The sequence below is a fragment of the Salvelinus alpinus genome, chromosome 5 (assembly GCF_045679555.1).
Source record: "Salvelinus alpinus chromosome 5, SLU_Salpinus.1, whole genome shotgun sequence".
NCBI lineage: Eukaryota > Metazoa > Chordata > Actinopteri > Salmoniformes > Salmonidae > Salvelinus > Salvelinus alpinus.
Window position 1 is genome coordinate 29,478,348 of NC_092090.1, and position 26,668 is coordinate 29,505,015.

Sequence of the window (26,668 nt, forward strand, 5' to 3'; positions counted from 1 at the left end):
CATAATAATCTCATCATATAGACTAGCCTCCCTGCACAGTCTACCCACACTGTATCTGTGAGCTGTTGGATAGAGTGTACATGTCAAAACCAGAGTAGACACATTTTTGTATTTAACACAATCGTTTTTTGTGACAAAACTATAGGTAGAGTTGAAAATGTGATGGAAACACATTGAACATCAGATTTTTATTCCGTACATAAAAACTTAAGCGAAAAAGTACATTTTGTGTGCACTACATCATCAAGCATTGATTTTGATCAGTTTGGTGGAAACACACAACTGGTGGGAAAATGTGCATGTTCTATTTATGCAGATTTTAGAATATTCACATGAAAATCTGTCACCAACTGGATGGAAACCTAGCTAGTGATTCTTCAGCTTAGTTCAGCTGTCACTAAATTCCAGCTAAAATAAGCAGAATAACATTGTCAAGCAGACACACAATGAATCAATCACATTACTCAGTACTCAGGAAAAAAGGACTTATTTTCCACAGCATCATCAATAATCTGATGTACTGTGTGTCATCACTGGATCACCCCACTGTAGGTGAGTGGGTGAGGAAAATGATGGGTTAGGCCAGACAGGTTTACCCATCAGACCAATCAGAAATGGTCCTATTTGTGGGTTATCACAGAGAGGAAGTTAGAAATCTGATGGGTTAGAGAGGAAGGTCTAGGAGAGGCTCTGGATTGGACTGGATCTCCTGACTCATGGAAGACAAGAGAGGGCACGTCATACGTCCCACGCAGCCACAGGCTCCCTCAGCTCTAAAATGTGGTGTATAATGTGTGTGACAGCCGGACTGGAGGAGGACTGGACCCTAGCCATGGCACAGGGAGAGAGATGCAGACCTAGGTTTTCTCTCTCCTTCTCTGTGTCTAAATCAGGATAACACTGAATGAATCAGCAGACTGACACCTGTGCGATAGCAGGTGTGCTATAAACTCCCCAGGGATGGAGACCATTTACTTTGGCTGACTATTGGCCCTTGCTAAGATATCAGTATAATAATAATATAATCAAAACATATTGGCCCTTGCAAACAGCAGTCAGTATAATCAAAACATATCATTTAAGTATTTGACAGAGATGTGGGGGGGGCTTCCTCTTTGAGGAAGCCTATTAGACTAATACTAATAGAAGCAAGTATTCCATATTTACTGTGATGTCAAGATAATCTCTATACTTGGCATGTAGGTTTTCTCAGTCATGGGTGGCAGACATTGGGGCGTATGGGGGAGGGGAGGGGCGTGGTATATGCAAATTGTACTGTACAATAACATCCATCCCCCAGGTTTATCTATCTTTGTGGACAGTGTAGGAAGGAACACAGGGACCAGTCTAGAGAGTCTTATTATGATCTCCCACTGACTGTCTTAGGATACACATGATCTACCGACTTCTACCCCTGTCAATCAAGAACATGTTTGTTCATAGCTTTGACTAGAGAAAGACAAAGGCAACAGTATAGAATGGAGACAGTTTATTATTGATGTTTGAGCTGCCAGGCCTTTTTCAAGACAAGACTCAATGGGACAATCCACTGTTATGACCATACAGGGAAGACAGTGTGTCATTCATTACTTTGACTTACACCGGAGCACATATTTCTTAATACTTTCAGAAGAACTTATTGTTTAACAAATACTTTCTTTGTTCAGTACCCTTGTCTCTTTTTTATAGCCCTGTGTCTACCACATTCCACTTGTTCTGAAACACTACAGTTAATGTGTGTTTTTTTGGATCGTCCACAATCCTCTCAGGTGTTTTTAAATGATCTCATTTAAGTTACACTGGGTTGCTTCCTTCAGAACCAGCACAGGCCTGATCATATTCCCTCATGTATTATAACACACAGATACAGCTCTTCAAGTGTGTTCACTGTAATACCATAATCCACAGCATAGCACTGACAACAGGGATTAATCATGGGTTTTGGAAAGGAGAGGAGAGCACTGCATTGCTACAGCAACACACATCATTCTCTGACAACACACCCAGCTGGTTTAGACAGAATCTTAACAGAAACCTAAACCTGACAGAAACACTGTGCCTCCATACGACACATGAAGAGGATGTGTTGTTCCCTCAGTGTTTCTCACATATAGGAGAACACTGTCAGAACCCTTCTGTCCTGAGTAACTCCTGCTGTGTATGCACATATTGAGAAGTGATGCGGTACTCAGCGGTAGCCATGTGATTAATTACTGTTGTTTTATCTGTTGTGTAGCTTTATGCCAGTATATAGAGGCTACTAAATTCAGAGATGGGGCCAGAGGATTGGCGAGTGCAGATGAAGGTAACCCCCACCAGCCCCCCTCCTCAGAATAACCTCACCTCCGCTTGCTCCTTTATCCTGACACGCCCTTGTTTCACAGCACTCTCCTTTTGTTGATTTGTAATGTTTCTGAGAACTCAGTTCTGTACAGGTGAGGGGAACTCTGCAAGCACTTTTCCTTCTGTCCTTCCTCCCTCTTTCCACCCTTCCCGGTCCTCCCTCTCTCCTCCTACTCCTTCTTCTTCTTCTTCCTCCTCCTCCTCCTCCTGCTCTACCTTCACCTCCTCTTTTGGAAGCTAGCTACTGAACAACAAGCCAATCTGTTTGACAATCACTGCGTCTCTACCTCTCACACACCCAGTTCTACCTACATGTACCAGCGCTGGTGTTGCTTGGCCAATGTGTTCTCTCCCCTTCCACTCTGAATGACTTATCAATCATGTCTTGGTGTGTGCATCACTTCTGCTTTCACTGTGGATCTGAATCAATTTAATTTGTGTTGGTTTGTTTGATTGATTGATTGTTTTGCGGGTTGCTTTGCCTGTATTGCCATAAAAGCTGTCACTTTACTGGTAATTCTATATGTAGATGTTTGTTTTCTTATAAGCAACAAGCATTGTCTTTTTCTGAATAGATTTATACAAGCAAAACCCAATACATAGTATTACTATCTGACTATTTGACCTCTTTGGCAGCGGTTACTTTCCTTCACTGGCCCAGTACAGGATGCTGTTGACAGCTTTACATGATGCAATACAGCCTTTCTCTCCAGACCACTGTGCTCACTTCCTATTTCTTGTGAGGAGGGTTGTCTTGTGCCTCAAGTCTGCTTCTGATTGGGCCTCTGCATACTTTTGTGCTTCTGTTGCTCTTTGGGCCCTGAGTCCTGATTTTTTTGCTCTCTTTTTTCTTCTGTCTTTTTCTCTGTCCCTCTATTTCTTCCTCTCTTTCAGGTGAGAATTTTGAGCAGAGTCCACTGCGGAGAACCTTTAAGTCCAAAGTTCTAGCGCACTACCCAGAGAATGTGGAGTGGAGTCCCTTTGACCAGGATGCCGTTGGCATGGTAAGGGAACTGCGGAATGTGTAACTAACACAAAGTGTATTTTATTTGAAGCTACACCCATTTCTGTTTCCAGGGTTTACATCTGTATGTCATTATGGATTAGGACCTGTATTGTTTAGCTGACCGACTAACCTGATCTATTACCTCCTCTCTCAGCTGTGTATGCCAAAGGGTCTGGCCTTCCGTACGCAGGCAGACACACGCGAGCCTCAGTTCCACTCCTTCATCATCACGCGGGAGGACGGCTCGCGGACGTACGGCTTTGCCCTCACTTTCTACGAGGAGGTGACAAGCAAGCAGATCTGCAGCGCCATGCAGACCCTGTACCACATGCACAATGCTGAACAATACGACATCCTGCACACCCCCACCACCCCGCGGTGCCCCGAGGACCAGCGCCACCTCCATCCCCACCCTCTCAACCCCCACCCCCAACACACGCTTCTCCCCACGCCCTCCATCTCCCGGCTGCAGCGCTTCAACTCCTACGACATCAGCCGCGACACGCTCTACGTGTCCAAGTGCATCTGCCTCATCGCGCCCATGGCCTTCCCCCAGGCCTGCAGGAAGGTGCTCCAGCAGCTCCACCAGGCCGTCTCCTCCCCCCAGCCCCCACCCCTCCCCTTGGAGAGCTACGTCTACAACATCCTGTACGAGGTGCCCCTGCCTCCCGCTGGGCGCTCCCTGAAGTTCTCGGGGGTGTATGGGCCAGTGGTGTGCCAGAGGCCCAGCACGGCAGAGCTGCCTCTCTTTGACTTCCCTATCAGCCAGGTGTTTGAGCTGCTGGGGGTGGAGAACGTCCTCCAGCTGTTTACCTGCGCCCTGTTGGAGATCCAGATCCTGCTCTACTCACAGCGTAAGTCCTTACTTAGGCTCTTTCTCTCTGATCTGCTGAACTTCCTGTGGTTTTCTGTCTATTGTCCCCATCGCTTTTAGAAGGGATTTGTTATTTCTACAGAAATACTGACATTTTAGAAGAAATCAGAAATAACAGTTGTGGTTAGGATCTTCGGTATGTTCATTGGAACTATTATCCAGGCAGATTAAATAAACTATCCTGTGATTCCATTAAAGGCCCAGTGCAGTCAACAACTCAATTTCCCAGTGTTTTATATATATTTCCATACTATGAGTTTGTATTAATACTGTGAAATGGTAAAAATGATAATGGACTTTTAGTGTGAGAGCTGTTTGAAAAGACCGCCTGAAATGTATGCATGTTTTGGTTGGATGGAGTTTTGGCCTTCCATAGTGACATCACCATGTGCTAAATTTGTTAATAGACCAATAAAATTAGAGTTCCAAACCACTCTGCCAATAACAGATAACAGCTAGTTTTCCCCTCCCTACCCAGACAGTCCTAGCAAAATTCTTGCTTGAGACATTGCCCTTTGCTAAGAAGCTATTTTTATATATATATTCTTTAACCATTTTAATTTGAAACAATCACAGTAAGGTACAACATTGTTACCCAGGAGTTATTTGATATTGAGATAAAAACGGCTGCATTGGACCTTTAAAGAAAGCTGTGTTCTTCCCAGCTTGTGTAAATGTTAATTTCTCCTCATGGGCTCTCAGCTCAGGCCTAGCTTGTGTGCGTGTGTGTGTGCGTGTGCGTGTGCGTGTGTGTGTGTGTGTGTGTGTGTGTGTGTGTGCGAACAAAATGTTGACCAGCTGGGGACATTTTGTTAGTCCCCACAAGGTCAAATGCTATTTCTAGGGGGTTTAGGGTTAAGGTTAGAATTAGTGTTAGGGTTAGAATTAAGTTAAATATTAAGGTTAGGAGCTAGGGTTAGTTGTAGGGTTAGGGTTAGGATAAAGTTTAGGTTTTTGGGTTAGGGTTAGGGTTAGGGTTAAGGTTAAGGTTAGGGTTAGGGTAAGAGTACGGGTTAGGATTAGGGTTAGGGTTAGGGGTTAGGGAAAATAGGATTTTGAATGGGACTGAATTGTATGTCCCCACAAGGTTAGCTGTACAAGACTGTTTGTGTGTGTGTGTGTGTGTGTGTGTGTGTGTGTGTGTGTGTGTGTGTGTGTGTGTGTGTGTGTGTGTGTGTGTGTGTGTGTGTGTGTGTGTGTGTGTGTGTGTGTGTGTGTGTGTGTGTGTGTGTGTGTGTGTGTGCTGGTGTGAGTTGCTGGGGTAAACAGGCTGTTTTGCAGCAGCAGTGTGTGTGCTGTGAAGGGCTGTCTCTGGTGGCTGTGATCAGGCCTTTGTTTCCCCCTTCTCATGTTCAACCCCAGGCCCACACTGAGAGAGATTGACAGTGAATATGGACACATTCAAGAGGACCTTTTTGGGAGGAATGGGAAATATTTAGATATCACACAGGGCATTTAGCACATTTAAAAATTAGATCTACAGAATTGATAGAAACAGGTCTTCCACTATGTGTGAAAAGAAACAGCATTATACATAATAAATCAGCTTCAATCAGGAATTGTTTTGTTCAGAGACCAATGTTGGAGGTTTTGAAAAGCAATTCAGCATTATACAGAATGGCGTATTCCTCCTCCATGGAAGCACACTGGGATTGACTTTGATCAGAGTCAGTGGCGTGCAGCAGGAAGATTGTTTCAGGATTGGGGAACTGGCGTGTTGATAGGATCCATTACGGAGACAGGGAAAAGGCAAATTGTTTATAAAACGCCAGGGGCTAGAGGAGCAATGCTGTGGTGTTGCTAGGCAACCCTTGCAGGAGGATAAGGAGGAGGACGCAGTCAGTGATGCAGGGTAAAGATGATTGGTTGGAGATGACATCATCCCTTTTTTTCTCCAGAAGGCTCATTGCAGAATGTGTGCTGAGGAGTGTTTTCTAGAGTGTGAACCTGTGAGCTTTCCACTGAGCAGGGACAGGGTGTTGTTAGTTAAAACTGCATAGGCTGAGGCAAGTGATCCCCCATACTAAAAATTAGCTGACTGGAGAGTGTCTGTTCTAAAAATAGAGGCATAATTCATAACTCAGATACATAGGCCCTGCCCTGGCCTGTGTCTTTCCCACATACAGTACATTAATCCTCCTTGAAACGAGCATCTGCTGCTGTTTTTCCCATCTCTCCAAGTAGATCAATGGAAGCTTGCCATTTCCCCTGCCGGGCCTGCATGTTAGTAGTCCGTATATAGAGCTCTCATTCTGTTAGCACTCAACCACTCAAATAGGCTCCGATAACCTTATTCGTCTTGGAAAGTCCTTGTGGAAAGCAGTGTAACAGAGGGGAGGACAAGTGGAGGACTACACCAACACTGAAGCTCATTAGATCAGCCCCAGTTGAATATCTGATGAATGACCCTATTTAATAGTGTGTTTTCTCTTAGACTAGATTAGCTGTTGGCAAGGCCTGTGTGTGTGTGATAATGTGGTGCGGTTTGTGTGTTTGTGTGTGTGCACGCATTTTGGTGTTTGTGTGTGTGTATACTATCATGTGTTTGGTTGTGCGTGAGCGCACTTCCTTGCATTTGCGTTTGTGTGTGTGTGTGTGTGTGTGTGTGTGTGTGTGTGTGTGTGTGTGTGTGTGTGTGTGTGTGTGTGTGTGTGTGTGTGTGTGTGTGTGTGTGTGTGTGTGTGTGCGTGTGTGTGCGTGTGTCTGTCTGTCTGTCTGTCTGTTTGTGGTTTTTCTCAGGAAGGTGGTATCATGCTCTTAAAAGGCCTGTTGTTGTTCACCAGGCAAGGTCAGAGCACCAGCAGACAGGCTAGATTAGTATTCCTGTCTCTGAGTCCCTTGCCCAGGTCCTGGGAGAGGTGGCCCAACCAGGGGAAGACCCAGCCTGGGAGAGGGCCTGTTCTGGGGGGAGAGAGCCTGTTCTGGGGGGAGAGAGGAGAGGGGAGAGGTTCTGTTCTGGGGGAAGAGAAGAGAGGGGAGAGGGCCTGTTCTGGGGGAGAGAGGAGAGGTGGAGAAGGCTTGTTCTGGGGGGAGAGAGGAGAGGGGAGAGGGCCTGTTCTGGGGAGAGAGAGGAGAGGGGGAGGGCCTGTTCTGGGGAGAGAGAGGAGATGGCAGAGGGCCTGTTCTGGGGGAAGAGAGAAGAGGGCCTGTTCTGGGGGGAGAGGGGAGAGGGCCTGTTCTGTGGAGAGAGGAGAGGGGAGAGGGCCTGTTCTGGGGGGAGAACAGGGGAGAACAGAAGGCCAAATGAAGAACTAGTAGTTATTTTGGCAGTAGAACAGCAAAGACAGAGCTGCTACTGAATATAGACTTGTTGTGAATGATAGAGAAGGAATGTAGATAAACAGGACTGGATGGAAGTTTACATGGATGCCAAACACTTGACTTGGAGTGGACTGTTTAACCCTGTACATTACAATACATTGCATACTGTAGGTGTCAAAACAATTAGCCTTTGTGACCATATAAAACCAGTCAGTTTGTGACTCTCTCCTCTGTTGTTTGTGTGACAGACTACCAGAGGCTGATGACTGTGGCGGAGAGCATCACAGCCTTAATGTTCCCTTTCCAGTGGCAGCATGTCTATGTGCCCATCCTGCCCGCCTCACTGCTGCACTTCCTGGATGCCCCAGTGCCCTACCTGATGGGCCTGCACTCCAACGGAGAGGGTGACCGCACAAAACTAGAGCTGCCTCAGGAGGTAACCTATACACTCATGGACCTATGCACGCATGTTTGCACACACACACATACGCACAGCTACTCACATACACACACACGCGCACACACAAATCGAAATAGATATTTTTTAGGTTTATGCATGTAATTGTTTCTCTAGGGTTGTTTATCTTTTTCATTTCTCTCCTTTCTGTCCTCTCCCATCCTCCCTATTCCTTCTCTCCAAAAGGCATTTTTGATTGGAAACATTCAGCTCTAGCTGAAATCATTTAGTTGGATTCCCTCAGCCCAGCCCTCTTTAAATGCAGCCTGTCAGAGCAATAACAAGTCATTTCTAATCAGATTGCAATGCGTGAATCTTGTTTGTGCTGAGAATACTAACAACGACTTCCCTCTGGACACTCCTGCCAACCCCATCTCCATCTACTGTCTGATACACCCAACAAAGTGACGGCATGAAATTGGCTAATCTGTAGAGAGAATCACAGGGCCTTACAACACAGATTACAAACCATCCCTCGTTCCCTAGCTCTCCAGGCTTGTTTTTGTCCTTCGTTTTGATTAACAGTCGTTTTTCCACCAAATTTACACAAAGGAGGTGAATTTTTTATCAATTTACTTATATGATTGATTAATTACTTAGATAACCCATTCATAAATGCTAAATGGTTATCATTAAACATTATTCATGCTTAATGATTTTTCTTAAATAAAATGGGTTTGTGTTTACTTCTTAATAATGTTCTCAACGGGTAGAGTGTGTCCTTTGTGAGGACAAACAGCCCTCATTAACCATGTTGTAGCTTACCCATGCTTTTACAGTTGATCAAAACACGTTGCTTTGCTACTGTACACAGCAATTCTGCTAAGGGCCCTTCAACATAGAGCCTGGAGGAAGGGTGCTGTGTGTGCAACAAGCTTTTACACATCTGGAGCCGGTCCAATGGAAAGAGCTATGACGAATAAAAAGCCTGAGAATTTGTGAATTGAGGACCTAAGTCAATCTCAATATTGCCTTATTCATCCATTTCTATATTTAAATCCTAATACTCTTAAGATGAAAAGCAGCAGATCAACAATGGAGGGCTGATCTTATTCAAAAGAGTAGTTTATCCCATTCAGAATATCTGTTGATATTATATTACTGTCTTCAGTTAATGTCTTGAAGTCATCCACATCTTTTCTCACTATGCCTCAATTGGTACTGCTCTGCGTTAAGCCACCTAGTGGAGCGAAGTGGGAATGGTTCTGCTATAACAAGAACATAACTATCACTCAGTTTGCATCTCTCTGGTGTTCTCTGTTTCACCGACATGTTTACAATGAAAGCTAAATAAGACCGCCTGTCATTCCAGGCCAACTTGTGTTTCGTGGACATCGACAACCACTTCATTGAGCTGCCAGAGGACCTCCCTCTGTTCCCCAACAAGCTAGAGTTCATCCAGGAGATCTCCGAGGTGCTGTTGTCCTTCGGTGTGTCTCCGGAGGGGAACCCGCTGCACAGCCAGGGCCAGGCCAAACACCGGGGCTTCCGCTCCACCGACATGGTTACGGACAGACGCAACGGCAACCTGGCCAGCTCCCCCCTCAACTCCTACCTGCTGAGGGAGAACAAGACCATCGCTAGACTGCAGGCCCTGGTCAAGAGGACTGGGGTCAGCCTGGAGAAGGTGAGAGCAGGTCATCTGTCACCTGTCATCCGTTTGACTGGAACATATTATTCTAGATAGAAAGTCTGCATATACACTGAGTCCTAATGTTTGGTATACTCAGTGTAAATTCATGCAGAATAATACTGCCTGTCTGTCACACTCTTTTGAAAATGACTAAGGGTGGGAAAGGCAGTCTATGAGCTGCCCATGTAAGCTGCTGCCGGCTAGCTCTGAGTGTGCTGTGCTCAGCCCTGGTGACGGAGGAAGTCTGCTACATTGCCATCAACAGAAAATTGTCGCTCATACAGAACCTAATTGCCATCTGGTTTGAACACGACACAGAGGGCCGTTGGTAATAGATGGTAATGTTTCAGCAGAATCACATTACAGACCAGTGAATGAATGAATTAGCTTTTAACTACAGAGAGGTCTCCAACTCTCCATATCTGTAGGAGCCCATAGTAAGCAGCTTATGGACTAGTAGGGGCTAGCATTAGCTTTCTCTGAAGAGATTGCCTGCTCTGATAGTCTGCTTTTAGCTCCTCATTTTGTTGGTAAGGCTTCAGGTAGGGTCATTGTGGCCATGTCCCACATTAAGGTAACCACCTGATTTAGGGTCAGTGGTGTAGAGCGATGAATTAGAGGAGGGCTCAGTGGGTCACATCCCTGCCATCTGATCTGGGCTTCGTAGCCATTACTCATCTTCAAGTCTATGCGGACATGTATAGGCGACTCATTCACTGTGTCCTTTTGTCCTGCTCTTGCATGTTGAGATCTGCAACTGTGTCACACTTTGATTGTAACAGAGGAATGCATGTGTTTTCATTTTTTTTTGTCAATAAATCAAAACGTCTCAGACTTCTTCCCCCATGCCCCTATCAGTGCTCCAGCAGCCTGAGCTAACATGGAGATAAGAAACCCATACCCTCTATGGCAGGAGTAGGCAACTAGATTCAGCCGCGGGGCCGATTTATATCACAGCGGATGGTCGGGGGGCCGGAACATAATTCAAATCATTTGAACACTGCAAATTGACCACATCTAAGCCCAAACATTGATTGGATTTGATAATAACAATAATTTCATACCTTGATTACACGATCACATATGTATATATTTTTAATTTGTGAGAATATTGGTGATTTTACAGTTATTTTCTTACCAACCCCCGCCGGCCGCCTGTTGTCGACCCCTGCTCTATGGCTTTCTTAACTTCTGTCGTCAAACCCCTCTTTTTCTTCTTCTTTTTCACTTTATTTTTCTGTGCTGTGTTTTCCTGAGCCGCTGTGTTTCCTCCCCCTCTCCCTCTTCCAGCTGGATGTGAGGGAGGATGCCAGCAGCAACAAGGACCTGAAGGTGCAGTGTGATGAGGAGGAGCTGAAGATGCACCAGCTCAACATCCAGGTGCGAGAGGTCTTCGCCAACCGCTTCACCCAGATGTTCGCCGACTACGAGGTGTTTGTCATCCAGCCCAACCAGGACAAGGAGTCCTGGTTCAGCAACAGGGACCAGATGCAGAACTTTGACAAGGTGAGATCAGGGACTGGATTCCCTATATAGGAGCCTATATAGGGGCCCTAGGGCTATGGTCAAAAGTAGAGCACTATATAGGGAATAGGGTGCCATTTGGGACGCTGTCCCACTCAAGACTCTGAAGCATTCATTTGAGTGGAAGTCTTCAATGCTCTTTAAAGCTTTTCATATTAATTGACCCCCAGGAGTCCTCACTTCATTTTGTGATGTGATTCTTGTCGATTCCAGGCCTCCTTCCTCTCTGACCAGCCTGAGCCCTACCTGCCGTTCCTGTCCCGTTTCCTGGAGACTCAGATGTTCGCCTCCTTCATCGATAGTAAGATCCTTTGCCATGATGACGAGGACAAGGAACACACGTTGAGGGTGTTTGACTCCCGCGTGGACAAAATCCGCATGCTGAACGTGCGCATGCCCACCCTGCGCACCTCCATGTACCAGACGTGCACCAATATCGACGAGGCGGGTAAGAAAAGAGGAAACCCATTTTCACACCTATACTATTAAGAGATCATTGTCTCAGATGGTGCAAGATACTTGTATGTTTTCAAGACACACATGGGAACAGTCAGTAACACCTGGAATAATTCATGTCAAAATGGATTTAGCGGTTGAATTTTTTCTTCTAACTATAAATTCCTCTCTGTAATTGTATGATTCATTGCATGCATACCAGTTATGTACTAACCTAATACATTACGCCGTTATCTACACAGTTGTAATAGTCTTAACTACGTATGTAGCTTGCTGTCATTGGTGCTGATGATGTTGAGTGTTGGGTCAGGTTAGGGATGCATAATTCAAATAAATTTGCAAACATTCCCAGTTTTTCCAGAAATCCAGTTTGGAAGATTCCCGGAATCAGAAGGGAATAAGCAGGAAATCATGAATCCTCCAAACAGGACTTCTGGAAAACCTGACAATTTTGATAAGATTAAAGGAATTTTGCAACCCTAGTTCAGGTGATGATAACTCACAGCATGGAGGTGTGGCGGTGAGGAGTCAGAGATGAGATGTGGAGTGGTGAATCTATGTGACTACTCAGTGCTATGACTCATAGGCACTCACAGAGTGGCTTAACAATGACATAAGACTGTTAAATCCTCCATGACGGTTGGTACTAATGGATCTGCTGTGACAGTACCTCATCCTCCTCCCCTCTCTGTGTCACCCCAGAGAAGGCCATAGAGATGCGGGTGGTTAAGATCGACCACACGGCCCTGCATCCCCACCTGCTGGATATGAAGATTGGCCAGGGTCGCTACGAACACGGCTTCTTCCCCCGGCTGCAGTCTGACGTGCTCTCCACTGGACCCGTCAGCAACAAGTGAGGATCACACCTCCACAAGAGAGACTGATTTACATACTTTGATTGATAATACTTTAAAAATATGTTTGTTTTGTCTCTATCTTTGCTATTTGGCTTTCGTGTCTTTCTAAGTGAAGTTGTTTTGTTTGTATGTTAGATGGGCGAAGAGGAGTGCTCCAGCACAGTGGAGGAGGAAGGACAGACAGAAACAACACGCTGAACACCTTTACCTGGACAACGACCAGAGAGAGGTGAGAGGACATCAAGCAGCCCTAGAAAAACGGGATTAACATTCCCAAACCATATTCGCATGGATTTTGTCTTTCTGTTTTTGTGTTATCGTTAGTTTCTTGTCGATTTCTTCCTCACTCTTCTTCATGGCTTGCGGTATTCACTTCTAAATATCTAACGTCTGGAACGATTGAATTAAAGTCTTGTTTGTCCATTTTTCTCTGTTACTCTCCCTCAATTATTTCCTCTTGACCTAACCTCTCTTTCTGTTTCTGTCTCCCTCACATCTACCTACTGTATTTCTCTCTCTCTCTCTCTCTCTCTCTCTCTCTCTCTCTCTCTCTCTCTCTCTCTCTCTCTCTCTCTCTCTCTCTCTCTCTCTCTCTCTCTCTCTCTCTCTCTCTCTCTCTCTCTCTCTCTCTCTCTCTCTCTCTCTCTCTCTCTCTCTCTCTCTCTCTCTCTCTCTCTCTCTCTCTCTCTCTCTCTCTCTCTCTCTCTCTCTCTCTCTCTCTCTCTCTCTCTCTCTCTCTCTCTCTCTCTCTCTCTCTCTCTCTCTCTCTCTCTCTCTCTCTCTCTCTCTCTCTCTCTCTCTCTCTCTCTCTCTCTCTCTCTCTCACACACACACACACACACACACACACACACACACACACGCTCCCAGCATGTGGAGTGTCTGTTCCCGGAGCTGCAGCTGTTTCTAGACTACTACTGGCTCTCGCAGTCCTTCAGGCCCTGTCTAAAGTCTGTGACTGTGGATGTGGTATGTGTTGGCAGTGGGTGGGGCCTGAGCCTCACACCACGTCCACATGGCCCCTCCCCCCATGTGGTCCTCACTCCCTCCTCCTCCTAACATCACAGCTTTACCTGATACTCCAGATCACTTTCCAGGGTTTCTTCTCAGGTTTAGGGTTTCACTTTAGGGTGCACTTAACTCCACATTAAGAAAACAATATTTAGATTGATTTGACAGAATCCCAGAAAACACATGGCACTGACACGCCTCCCAGGATGGATGTTGAGGTCAGAAAGTTAAAAGACAGAAACACATCGTCCATCATGAAATGACCTCAGTACAGGCAGCTCAGCTCATTATACAACTGACTCAGAGCTCCTCCCTCTCCCTCCTCTGGAATGATCAATCCCTCACTGTAGTAGTTACCAGAAATCTATCCACTGTATGCACTGTATACGTTCTGTGGTTGGTTGCCAAGTGGTGTGACCCTCTGTGTTTATGTGATGATGAACATTGAGCCAGATTGATTACTCTCCCTTGGTGTATAGCCTACTCTTAGGCCACTCCACGTGTGTCCTCTCTGACCCTGTCCTGTCTGACCCTGTCCTCTCTGTCTCATTACAGAAATACATCCAGGAGGCCAGGAACCTGGGCACTACCATCCGGCAGCCCAAGCTGTCCAACCTCTCCCCTTCCGTCATCGCTCAGACCAACTGGAAGTTTGTGGAGGGTCTGCTGAAGGAGTGCAGGAATAAGGTACAGTAACTACCAGTCTTCCTACATCTCACTCTTACACAGACATATTACGACTGTAATAACCATTGCAGTAGACTATTGCAGTAGACAATCCCATGGATATTGAGATACGACACCTTCAGTGAGTCTCCATTAGTTTCAATGTCACTCAGAAGTATTCTGATGTCAATGACCATTGCAGTAGCCTATTACTTGGATATTGAGATCCAGCACCTCTAGTGTCAACCATCTGGCCTCCAGAGATGGTAATCTCCCTGTACGGTGATGTGTGTGTCCCTCCAGACCAAGCGCATGCTGGTTGAGAAGATGGGCAGGGAGGCGGTGGAGCTGGGTCATGGGGAGGTCAGCATTACAGGCGTGGAGGAGAACACACTTATCGCCTCCCTTTGTGACCTGCTGGAGAGGATCTGGAGCCACGGGCTGCAGGTCAAACAGGTCAGCACATACACACACACACACACACACACAAGTATTATTTAAAAACAGTATATATACACACACTAACACACATGTATGCATTTAGGTGCATTCAATGCGCATTCATTCATTCCCGCATCTCCATCTTCATCTGCCAGGGTAAATCTGCCTTGTGGTCCCACCTCCTCCACTATCAGGAGAGCAAAGAGAAGACGGATGCAGCACCGGCCGGTTTGGGTCCCCCAGGTAAGCCACTCGTTGAATCCTGAAATGTGATAAATGGATGGTGATGTAAAGGCACATCCCTCTCTCTCCTCCCCACATCAGGTCTCATTCACGACACAGAGAGACGCAAGTCTGACGCTGGCACTGCCTTGGCCCCTCTCAAGGTATCCCTGATCAGGGACATGAGGTGAGTCTCCTCATCCATTCACCAGGTCTACCACAGTATCAGTATCAGTGTCTTCAGATGCTCTACCTACCGTATATACACTATTTGTCAAGTATCCTCCTGAATATAAATTTAAAGTCATATGGTCTTGAAATGATGGATGGTTATAAGGGGAATGTTGCAAGTGATACTATACTATTCTGCCTGTGTTGATTGTCCCTTCTGTAGTGGCAGAAGCGGTTCAAATGTATGCCTTCGTACCTCTACGTACTTCTTTGAAAATGACAATTTCGAATCAAGGTGAGATAATGATTGATTGATCATACCTCAGAATGCAATGATTTCAAAGTGTTTTCACTGCCATCTTGTGGCCCACTGACGAAAAACACTTTCAGTCAAGACAGAATATTATCAATGATTCAAGACCATATGTAGTGGAAAAATACTGACATCAGCCTCATAGCCATGCATCTCAAGCTTTGCAGCAGGCATAAACACTTGATTACCAGCTATGATTAAAAAATATATATAATATTTGTATATATACACACTGTACAGCGTATACTGAAAGCTTAGCCTTCCATCTTTGTGTTCTATTTGATCAGACTTGACCTACAGTCCTCATGGTCTTCATGTCTGGCCCCTCATGTCTGGTCCAAATGCTATACCAACATGTAAATATTGGTGGGGCAAACTCCCCCAAATGTATTTAGATGCATGCCAGCAAAACCACTACACAACACAACACTAAACAATACATGAATTGTGCTATAAAACGGTGACAAACGGTGCCCACAAACTGTTAGGGCCAACATAAAGCTGTCCCAACAGCAGAGCTTTCTTTTCAGCACCATGGAGTGTATCCTTACCACTGCTACACCTGGCTATCAGCAGAGACTTGTCTGGCAGCGACACAGTTCATTCAGTCACATTTACTGCCTTTAAAAACACCATAGCTGATATGGCTGACTTTCTTAAACAAATGTGGTTTTACTGACAATTGAGATGTACAAACTATGGCATAAGGTGACGACGAGCGGATAAGAGGCAATCTGTAATTTCGATGAAGACATTAATGAGTGAGCTAGGACGGATGTAGTCAATATAGCTTTTTTGTTCTGCACTTTTGAAATGTACAGTGACAGAATTTAGAACATGGGCTGTTCTTACAGTATTCTCCCTGTACACCAAGTCAGAACCGTAGGATAAATAAAGGGGGCCTATAAGCAGACAATGAAAGCTCTTACAATATTCAATGATTATATTTCTCTTAAACAGGCTATAGGCTACATGTGCACCACCAAGTCAGAACAGTAGGCTAAGTTATGAGGGGGAAAGTCAAATACATTTAAACTCACTTTTCCCCAATTCCTGACATTTAATCATAGTAAAAATTCCCTGTCTTAGGTCAGTTAGGATCACCACTTTATTTTATGAATGTGAAATGTCAGAATAATAGTAGAGAGAATGATTTGTTTCAGCTTTTATTTATTTCATCACATTCCCAGTCGGTCAGAAATGTACATACACTCGATTCGTTTTTGGTAGCATTGCCTTTAAATTGTTTAACTTGGGCCAAACGTTTCGGGTAGCCTTCCGCAAGCTTCCCACAATAAGTTGGGTGAATTTTGGCCCATTCCTCCTGACAGAGCTGGTTTAACTGAGTCAGGTTTGTAGGCCTCCTTGCTCGCACACGCTTTTTCAGTTCTGCCCACAAATTTTCTATAGGATGAGGTCAGGGCTTTGTGATGGCCACTCCGATACCTTGGCTTTGTTGTCCTTAAGCCATTTTGCCACAACTTTGGAAGTATGCTTGGGGTCATTGTTCATTTGGAAGACCCATTTACGACCAAGCTTTAACTTCCTGACGGATGTCTTGAGATGTTGCTTCAATATATACACATAATTGTCCTGCCTCATGATGCCATCTATTTTGTGAAATGCACCAATCCCTCCTGCAGCAAAGCACCCCCACAACATGATGCTGCCACCCCCGTGTTTCACGGTTGGGATGGTGTTCTTCGGTTTGCAAGCCTCCCCCTTTTTTCTCCAAATATAACGATGGTCATTATGGCCAAACAGTTCAATTTTTGTTTCATCAGACCAGAGGACATTTCTCCAAAAAGTACGATCCTTGTCCCCATGTGCAGTTGCAAACCGTAGTCTGGCTTTTTTATGGCGGTTTTGGAGCAGTGGCTTCTTCCTTGCTGAGCGGCCTTTCAGGTTATGTCGATATAGGACTTGTTTTACTGTGGGTATAGATACTTTGTACCTGTTTCTTCCAGCATCTTCACAAGGTCCTTTGCTGTTGTTCTGGGATTGATTTGCACTTTTCGCACCAAAGTATGTTCATCTCTAGGAGACAGAACGCGTCTCCATCCTGAGCGGTATGACGGCTGCGTGGTCCCATGGTGTTTATACTTGCGTACTATTGTTTGTACAGATGAACATGGTACCTTCAGGCATTTATAAATTGCTCCCAATGATGAACCAGACTTGTGGAGGTCTACAATTTTTTTTCTGAGGTCTTGGCTGGTTTCTTTTGATTTTCCCATGATGTCAAGCAAAGAGGCACTGAGTTTGAAGGTAGGCCTTGAAATACATCCACAGGTACACCTCCAATTGACTCAAATGATGTCAATTAGCCTATCAGAAGCTTCTATCGCCATGACATCATTTTCTGGAATTTTCCAAGCTGTTTAAAGGCACAGTCAACTTAGTGTATGTAAACGTCTGACCCACTGGAATTGTGATACACTGAATTATAAGTGAAATAATCTGTCTGTAAACAATTGTTGGACAAATTACTTGTGTCATGCACAAAGTAGATGTCCTAACCGACTTGTCAAAACTATAGTTTGTTAACAAGAAATTTGTGGAGTGGTTGAAAAACGAGTTTTAATGACTCCAACCTAAGTGCATGTCAACTTCTGACTTCAACTGTATATACTTGTTATTTTTTTATTTGTTTTATTTAGCTAAACAGGTGGGGCTCAAAACAGGTGGGTCTCTGTTCTGAAACACTACCACACTAGTTCATTTAGCAGACACTTTTATCCACACTAGTTAATTTAGTAGACACTTTTATCCACACTAGTTCATTTAAAAGACACTTTTATCCACACTAGTTCATTTAGCAGACACTGTTACCCACAGTAGTGCTCAGCCAGGCTGAGAGGAATCCTGAAGTAGGCGATAGTTTATGGGATGCATTGTGTGTTAAGGCAGTCAGACCACTGTCATGTCTACAGTGCACCACAACCAGTGGTGTTGAGTCATGCAGGACGTCATTCCTGGTGTGGTGTGAAGGAGGTGGTAAAGAGAGCTGGGCTGATCTGTGTGACAGCATGTTACTTCCAGCCTGATTCCCCTGCAGACCAAGCCAGGGAGAGGGGGGTCTGGCTCAGGGCAATACCAGGCAGCTGTTTATTTCTTATTTAGGCAAGTCAGTTAAGAACAAATTCTTATTTACAATGACGGCCTACCCATGGCTGTGCTGTAGTCTTGTAGAAGTCTACTCTGATCACACATCTGCACAGACACACATGTCATGTTTTCTTTCCAAGGATCCAGAATTTTCCATTGGTGCTTTTCTTTTGTGCGTTGTCACATTGATATACGAGCACATTTTAATCGATAAATATTTATATTTGGGTAACTTTACTTTAAATGGACAATAAAGGTTGACCAGGTTGCTTCATTCTACATATCAACATTTCATATTTACCTTGCTGTGCTCTTTATTATTTGACATTTTTCTTATTTCTATTCTACAGGAGGTGGATTCCTGTAGTTAGTCTGCAGATTGCAGATAACCATTGTTTTTCTTACAATACCATTCATGCAATAACAATCTGCATTGTGAATGTTGATATGGGGGACAGAGGGGAGTGGGGGAAATTGGGTTAATTCGTGAGAGTGAGGGGAGGGGGGAAAGGAGGGATGAGAGAGGAGGAGGGGTGCATGGGGAGCACTTATAGCGCAGACAGTGCAGTGCTTACTGGCAGAGGTGGAGTGGAAGGGAATGTGTCTGGACACGGAGGGCATGATAGTGGCTGGGAGCGATGACAGGAGACTGGCTTAAACACCAGGGAGTCTGGGGCTGGCCAAGGCTCCTTCCTGGCTGGGCTGGCTACCCCCCTCTCAGCACTGCATACTCTGGAATCTAGAACCGTGGTGAAAACAACATACAGCAGAGGTCTATCACCTTGTTCAGAGGTGTATATATATCATATATTAGGTTTGTGGTTTCGTGCTCACCTTGGCCATCTCTGAAAGGATGACTGTTTGTATATGTGTGTATATGTGCATTTGTGTGTGTTTTTCTCCTGTGACCTCTGTGCTGTGTACTATATCTTCCGTAGACACATCCAGAACATTGGGGAGATCAAGACAGACGTGGGCAAGGCCAGGGCCTGGGTGAGGCTCTCCATGGAGAAGAAACTGCTGTCTAGGCACCTCAAAAAGCTGCTGTCTGACCATGAACTTACAAAGTGAGCAAAACAACAAGGACCTAGTATACAACTGGCAAATCAAGCTAAACACAAAATGTGTAATTTTTGTAAGAGCCTCTGCTTCAGTAATTAGGATAATACCCCATTCCCTTTAAGTCAGTCTCCTCATAAATCCTCACAAATTTATATTGGAATGTCCCACTCAGTCTCACACACATGAATCAACCTGATGTCTGAAAACTATGCATGTATAATATATGAGCTCTTTTGACAGATCCAAACGTCATAGTACAATCACCTATTAAACATTTACAATGTTTTTTATAATTGATGAGACGGTGGTGAAGTGGGTCACGTTCAGGCTGATTCATTATGGCGGTATTGTGGTCCCGTGTGGCTCAGTTGGTAGAGCATGGCGCTTGCAACGCTAGGGTTGTGGGTTCATTCCCCACGGGGGGACCAGGATGAATATGTATGAACTTTCCAATTTGTAAGTCGCTCTGGATAAGAGCGTCTGCTAAATGACTTAAAATGTAAATGTAAAATGTATTGCATTGTGACTGTTCCATTACCGTTCTCCAGTTGTTTATCAAGGAAAACACATTCATCAGCTACTGATTCAGCCTTTTAGGCTCCAGAATGTTATTGTTCAATCTATAATCATTACATCATATGAAATGCTAAACTGATTTTTTGTGTGATTTTTTTTGTTGCTTTTGTTTCTTTTGTAGGAAACTATACAAGCGTTATGCTTTTCTGCGTTGTGACGATGAGAAAGAGCAGTTCCTGTACCACCTCCTCTCCTTCAACGCTGTGGACTACTTCTGTTTCACCAATGTCTTCACCACCATCAGTGAGTGCCAGCAAATACCATACAACCTGGCCACGACACTGAACACTATGTAACCAGAAGCTGGGTAGACTTAATTAGATTAGAGTAATATATGAATTAGACTTATTTCCTGGCTAAACCGTTTTCCTGGATTTGAGATGCATACTGAGAAATATATTGAAGACAGAGGTAGCTCTTCTTGTGACCATACTGTACTTGACTGAGTGATTTCAGGTTTCCCTCTCTTCTCTGTCCCACAGTGATCCCATACCACGTGCTGGTGATTCCCAGTAAGAAACTAGGAGGCTCCATGTTCACAGCCAACCCCTGGGTGTGTGTGTCTGGGGAGCTGGCTGAGACCGGGGTGCTCCAGGTCCCCAAGCACACTCAGGAGATCACCTTTGAGGTTGGTGCTCCCCTCAAGGTTGAATATTCCTGGTATTTTGATAATAATATCAATATATATTCACCTTAACATGACTTTTGCTCTTTGCCTTCTCTCTCTGTCACAGTGCCAGAACCTGGGCAAGCTGACTACAGTGCAGATGGGCCATGATAACTCAGGTCTTTACGCCAAGTGGCTTGTGGAGTATGTTATGGTCCGGAATGAGATCACAGGTCATGCTTACAAGTGAGTGAAATATTTGGTAGCAGCTGCCTTATGCTGGAGATTTCAGTGGCATCTACTCACAAGAAAGACCCTGTTGAAGCTTTGGCTAACTGTTATGTTGCTATATTATATACACTGCTCAAAAAAATAAAGGGAACACAAAAATAACACATCCTAGATCTGAATGAATGAAATATTCTTGTTAAATACTTTTTTCTTTACATAGTTGAATGTGCTGACAACAAAATCACACAAAAATTATCAATGGAAATCAAATTTATCAACCCATGGAGGTCTGGATTTGGAGTCACACTCAAAACTAAAGTGGAAAACCACACTACAGGCTGATCCAACTTTGATGTAATGTCCTTAAAACAAGTCAAAATGAGGCTCAGTAGTGTGTGTGGCCTCCACGTGCCTGTATGACCTCCCTACAACGCCTGGGCATGCTCCTGATGAGGTGGCGGATGGTCTCCTGAGGGATCTCCTCCCAGACCTGGACTAAAGCATCCGCCAACTCCTGGACAGTCTGTGGTGCAACGTGGCGTTGGTGGATGGAGCGAGACATGATGTCCCAGATGTGCTCAATTGGATTCAGGTCTGGGGAACGGGCGGGCCAGTCCATAGCATCAATGCCACATGAGGTCTAGCATTGTCTTGCGTTAGGAGGAACCCAGGGCCAACCGCACCAGCATATGGTCTCACAAGGGGTCTGAGGATCTCATCTCGGTACCTAATGGCAGTCAGGCTACCTCTGGCGAGCACATGGAGGGCTGTGCGGCCCCCCAAAGAAATGCCACCCCACACCATGACTGACCCACCGCCAAACCGGTCATGCTGGAGGATGTTGCAGGCAGCAGAACGTTCTCCACGGCGTCTCCAGACTCTGTCACGTCTGTCACATGTGCTCAGTGTGAACCTGCTTTCATCTGTGAAGAGCACAGGGCGCCAGTGGCGAATTTGCCAATCTTGGTGTTCTCTGGCAAATGCCAAACGTCCTGCACGGTGTTGGGCTGTAAGCACAACCCCCACCTGTGGACGTCGGGCCCTCATACCATCCTCATGGAGTCTGTTTCTGACCGTTTGAGCAGACACATGGCAGTGCTCCTCCTGCTCCTCCTTGCACAAAGGCGGAGGTAGCGGTCCTGCTGCTGGGTTGTTGCCCTCCTACGGCCTCCTCCACATCTCCTGATGTACTGGCCTGTCTCCTGGTAGCGCCTCCATGCTCTGGACACTACGCTGACAGACACAGCAAACCTTCTTGCCACAGCTCGCATTGATGTGCCATCCTGGATGAGCTGCACTACCTGAGCCACTTGTGTGGGTTGTAGACTCCGTCTCATGCTACCACTAGAGTGAAAGCACCGCCAGCATTCAAAAGTGACCAAAACATCAGCCAGGAAGCATAGGAACTGAGAAGTGGTCTTGGGTCACCACCTGCAGAACCACTCCTTTATTGGGGGTGTCTTGCTAATTGCCTATAATTTCCACCTGTTGTCTATTCCATTTGCACAACAGCATGTGAAATTTATTGTCAATCAGTGTTGCTTCCTAAATGGACAGTTTGATTTCACAGAAGTGTGATTGACTTGGAGTTACATTGTGTTGTTTAAGTGTTCCCTTTATTTTTTTGAGCAGTGTATATATATATATTTTGTGTGTGTGTGTGTGTGTGTGTGTGTGTGTGTGTGTGTGTGTGTGTGTGTGTGTGTGTGTGTGTGTGTGTGTGTGTGTGTGTGTGTGTGTGTGTGTGTGTGTGTGTGTGTGTGTAGGTTCCCGTGTGGCCGGTGGCTGGGGAAGGGGGTGGACGATGGCAGTCTGGAGAGGGTCCTGGTGGGAGAGCTAGTGACACCGAACTCAGAGAATGAGGACAGAATGTGTCGCACGCCCCCCATGCAGCAGTCCCCTGGAATGATGAGGAGGTTCGTCACCATCTCACCAAACAGCAAACCAAGTGAGTGACCATTCAAATACACTGCAAAAATCGTCATCAATAATAACCAATAATCTTCACCAAGGGACTACACACACAGCCCCAAATGTTGCTCTCCCGTTCGTCTGCAGTTCTTTCACCGTGGTGTGTTTCAGGGACCACCCTCTCTGGCTGATGTCGGACTGAAAAAAATTCTGCGTGATTCTACATGTAGAATCGGTTTGCAAATTACGGCCGGCACTCTGTTAAGAGGTGCTAAGTACTCTCGACTGGCAAACGCTACCGGTGTGTCACTTTTGAGGGTCTTGTGTCTGCTGGCATGGACTGATTTTGTCCGACTCTTTCCCATCATCCAGAGTTGAACACTAGTCAGATCCAAGAAGGAGTGGGAGAGGCCATCAATGGGATAGTGAAGCACTTCCACAAGCCAGAGAAGGAGGTGAGAGACACAACCCCCCACCACATTGTCTATTATTCATCACAGTGAAGGAGACAGTGGGTCCTCTGTTTGTACACTGTCTGTACACTGCATGCAACACTGATCATAGTCTCACTCACATGTGTTCCGATTGAACAGTTTCCAGTTTCATATGCAACAACTGATGTGTTGGACCAGGGTACTTTGAAAGTAGACAACATCAGTCACACTTTTTCTTTCCCTGTCTGTTTTTCTATAGAGGGGCAGTCTGACCCTTCTGCTGTGTGGAGAGTATGGTCTAGTCTGGGCTTTAGAGCAGGTGTTCCAGCATGGCTTCAAATCCCCACGCCTCTTTAAGAATGTCTTCATCTGGGACTTCTTAGGTAAAGCCTCCAATACACGACCATTACACCTGAATATATAGTATACAGTATCTTCCATGCCATGCTATTGGATGAGGGTGCGCTTATCAATGTCTTTTGTCTGTGATTTCTCATTATAGAAAAGTCACAGATGTACTTTGAGAGTGCTGAGCAGAGGGCGGTGACTCCAGATGAGAACTGGCAAACCAGAGTACGCCACTTCTGCCGCTTCATGCGGGCCATCAACAGCACATCTAGGAACATAGGCAAGGATGGGAAGTTCCAGATGCTGGTGTGTCTGGGTGCCAGGTAATATCTCCTCTGTAGCCTCACAAACACACTCAGAACAACAGCTACCATCAGGAACATTTGAATGGGAATTCATTGTACAGCACTAAATGTCCTGGTCAAAAGGGCAAATTAGATTGCTTGAGATGTTTTACATGACATCTTCAATTCAACTGAAAGAGAGGTGTTTTCATTATCTCTCTAATAGCAGCTAGGGTTGCAAAGGATCGGAAACTTTCCGGTAAATGTCCGTAATTTTTCAGGACATTTTCCATGGGAAGTTAAGCCCTGGAATTTGGGGAATTTAGCTTAAATTCATCAAAAAAGTTAGCTTATAACAGTGAACCTGTTCTAGGTTAGCAATTCTAGGTCTTGGGGCATATTTTGGTTAAACTATCCCCAATTCAATGGAATTGCAACCCTCTGCATAAAGATTGCATTCTTCCATCACATGTGCAGTGCACTCTTCCATCACATGTACAGCTGATTCTCAAGATATTGCACACTAATGAGATGCTATTGAGCCCACACTACTACACTTCCTTGTCTGAGCCAAGGACTACATGTTTTCTGGTAAGTTTTGATTACAATACTGGGTTGGATGAATATATGTAATATGACATCCATGATTTGTTGTTAACTAGTAAATAGTAGCCTACAGCAAAGTGTGTTTAAATCATTTCTAACTTGTTAACAATTTCTGCTAGTTAGTTTTTGCTACCATGTGGGTTTTAGCTTGCTTGAGCCTGCTAACTGAGGAGTGTTAATTCACCTGTTTCCATACATGTTTCATTTTAAAACATGTATCTTACAAAATAGTTGTTTAATCTAACTGCTTAACTATTTATCTGTACATGGAATTGTATTCAGGTTTTTTTTACTAATTTTTTTCTCATCTTTACAGGAAAATGCCACTGATGTGTGGAGACATTTCACTGCAGCTAATGTAGAAGGAAAAGCTGTGTACATGTGCAAATACTGTGCCAAATCAAATGTGAAGAATGCAACAAAGATGCAGAATCATCTGGCCAAGTGCATAAAGTTCCCTCAGCGCTCACAACAAGCAACCTCTGACAAAAGTCCCTCTACTTCTATTCGAGGTGAAAATGATGAATCAGACACCTTATCAATAGCAACAGCTCATGGTCCTCCTGGAATCAGAAGTTTTTTTGACTCAATGGAGGAACGTAGTCAGAGAAGTGCCAAGGAAATGGTTAGGTATGTGAAGGGTCATCAAGTTATAGCAGCAATCTACCTCACCAATCAAAGTGAGAAGATTAAGAGCACCACATTGAAGCTGCCCAGCAACACCATTTGGGGTGGTGTTGTCATCATGCTTGACAGTCTCTTGGAGGGGAAAGAGTCTCTTCAAGAAATGGCCATATCACAGTCTGCCCATATGGACAGCCCCATCAAGAGGATCCTACTGGATGATGTATTTTGGGAGAGAGTGGTAAGCGACCTGAAACTCCTGAAACCTATAGCTGTAGCCATTGCACGGATTGAGGGAGACAATGCCATCCTGTCTGATGTTCAGACTCTGCTTGCAGATGTAAGAGAATAAATCCGTACTGCCCTGCCCATTTCACTGTTGCTCCAAGCAGAGGAAACTGCAGTTCTGAAATATATCAGAAAGCGTGAAGACTTTTGCCTGAAGCCCATACACGCCACAGCGTACATGTTGGACCCCAAGTATCCTGGCAAGAGCATCCTGTCTGGTGCAGAGATCAACAAGTCTTATGGTGTCAACACTACTGTGTCTCGCCACCTTGGCCTGGATGAGGGCAAGGTTCTTGGCAGTCTGGCGAAGTACACTTCCAAGCAAGGGCTTTGGGATGGAGATGCAATATGGCAGTCGTGCCAACATATCTCATCAGCCACCTGGTGATAGGGACTTTGTGGATCTGAGGCTCTTTCCCCTGTTGCCGCCATGATCCTCCAAATCCCACCAACATCAGCCGCCTCAGAGCGCAACTGGTCCTTGTTTGGGAACACACACACCGAAGCCCGCAACAGACTGACCAATACAAGGGCTGAAAAATTGGGGTGTCATCCGGTCAAATTTTTGGCTTTTTGAGCCTGACAACGAGCCATCCTCAACAAGGTAAAAAAGTGACAGTGAAGATGAGACCTCGGAGTCTGATGTTCACGAAGTGGACATTGAGGAGGTCCTGGGAGAAGACATGGAAGCCTGAGAGGAAGATAACCAAAGCTTTAGTTTCTAGACTATAATTTTACAGATGTATGTTGAAAACGTTTTTGGAAGATGAGATGGATCATTGGGGATCATTCAATATTCCCTTTCTTTTGTTGTTCAGTAAAATCATCCCATGTGAAGAGTCAACTCATTTAATTGAAGTTAAATTCGTAACTAAATTGTTTTTTTTATTTCTATTGGAAGGATTTAATCATTTGCAATTATGTCTACTTATGATAAGGTAAAAGGTCTATGTTTCTGTCTCCATATGACATGTCTCCAACATCTCCATTTAAATGGTATTATTATTAATTTGCATATATTTCAGTTAATTCCCATATATTCCTGTTAATTCCCACAGAAAGTTTCCACCTCTGAATATTCCCCAAAATGTGCAACCCTAATAGCAGCACAGCATTTATCACTGTGATAACAGAGTGGGCGGCTTTGTCCTCTTTTGTAGTGCTAGGGTGATCCCTCCCCGCCTCCTGCTTCAGTTATTCTCCCTCACACTGTGTGTCTGCCTATCCTGTTGGGCATTGTATGAGTGTGTGTGTGTATTTGTGGAGGTTGTATACATAGAAATACAATAATTTTTTTATGGTTGTATAGTTAAGCAATAAAGCACGAGGGGGTGTGGTATATGGCCAATATATC

At 44.9% G+C, this 26,668-nt stretch overlaps 1 protein-coding gene across 4 annotated transcripts in view; it reads left to right on the plus strand.

Moving 5' to 3' along the window:
* Nucleotides 1-26,668, plus strand: part of LOC139575875 (DENN domain-containing protein 5A-like) — a 68,678-nt gene that overhangs the window by 39,671 nt on the left and 2,339 nt on the right. Inside the window, exons 2-23 of one of the 4 annotated variants that reach the window (XM_071401260.1) lie at nt 2,237-2,305; nt 3,238-3,347; nt 3,504-4,203; nt 7,733-7,920; nt 9,254-9,568; nt 10,865-11,080; nt 11,312-11,546; nt 12,257-12,407; nt 12,547-12,640; nt 13,978-14,109; nt 14,392-14,544; nt 14,685-14,772; nt 14,854-14,938; nt 15,146-15,217; nt 19,282-19,410; nt 20,103-20,224; nt 20,464-20,609; nt 20,716-20,834; nt 22,586-22,767; nt 23,103-23,185; nt 23,424-23,547; nt 23,667-23,835. In XM_071401260.1, coding sequence (XP_071257361.1) covers nt 2,237-2,305; nt 3,238-3,347; nt 3,504-4,203; nt 7,733-7,920; nt 9,254-9,568; nt 10,865-11,080; nt 11,312-11,546; nt 12,257-12,407; nt 12,547-12,640; nt 13,978-14,109; nt 14,392-14,544; nt 14,685-14,772; nt 14,854-14,938; nt 15,146-15,217; nt 19,282-19,410; nt 20,103-20,224; nt 20,464-20,609; nt 20,716-20,834; nt 22,586-22,767; nt 23,103-23,185; nt 23,424-23,547; nt 23,667-23,835 — 3,682 coding nt within the window. The remainder of the gene's footprint in view (nt 1-2,236; nt 2,306-3,237; nt 3,348-3,503; nt 4,204-7,732; nt 7,921-9,253; nt 9,569-10,864; nt 11,081-11,311; nt 11,547-12,256; nt 12,408-12,546; nt 12,641-13,977; nt 14,110-14,391; nt 14,545-14,684; nt 14,773-14,853; nt 14,939-15,145; nt 15,218-19,281; nt 19,411-20,102; nt 20,225-20,463; nt 20,610-20,715; nt 20,835-22,585; nt 22,768-23,102; nt 23,186-23,423; nt 23,548-23,666; nt 23,836-26,668) is intronic. The other 3 variants (XM_071401261.1, XM_071401262.1, XM_071401263.1) reach the window with 3 other exon arrangements.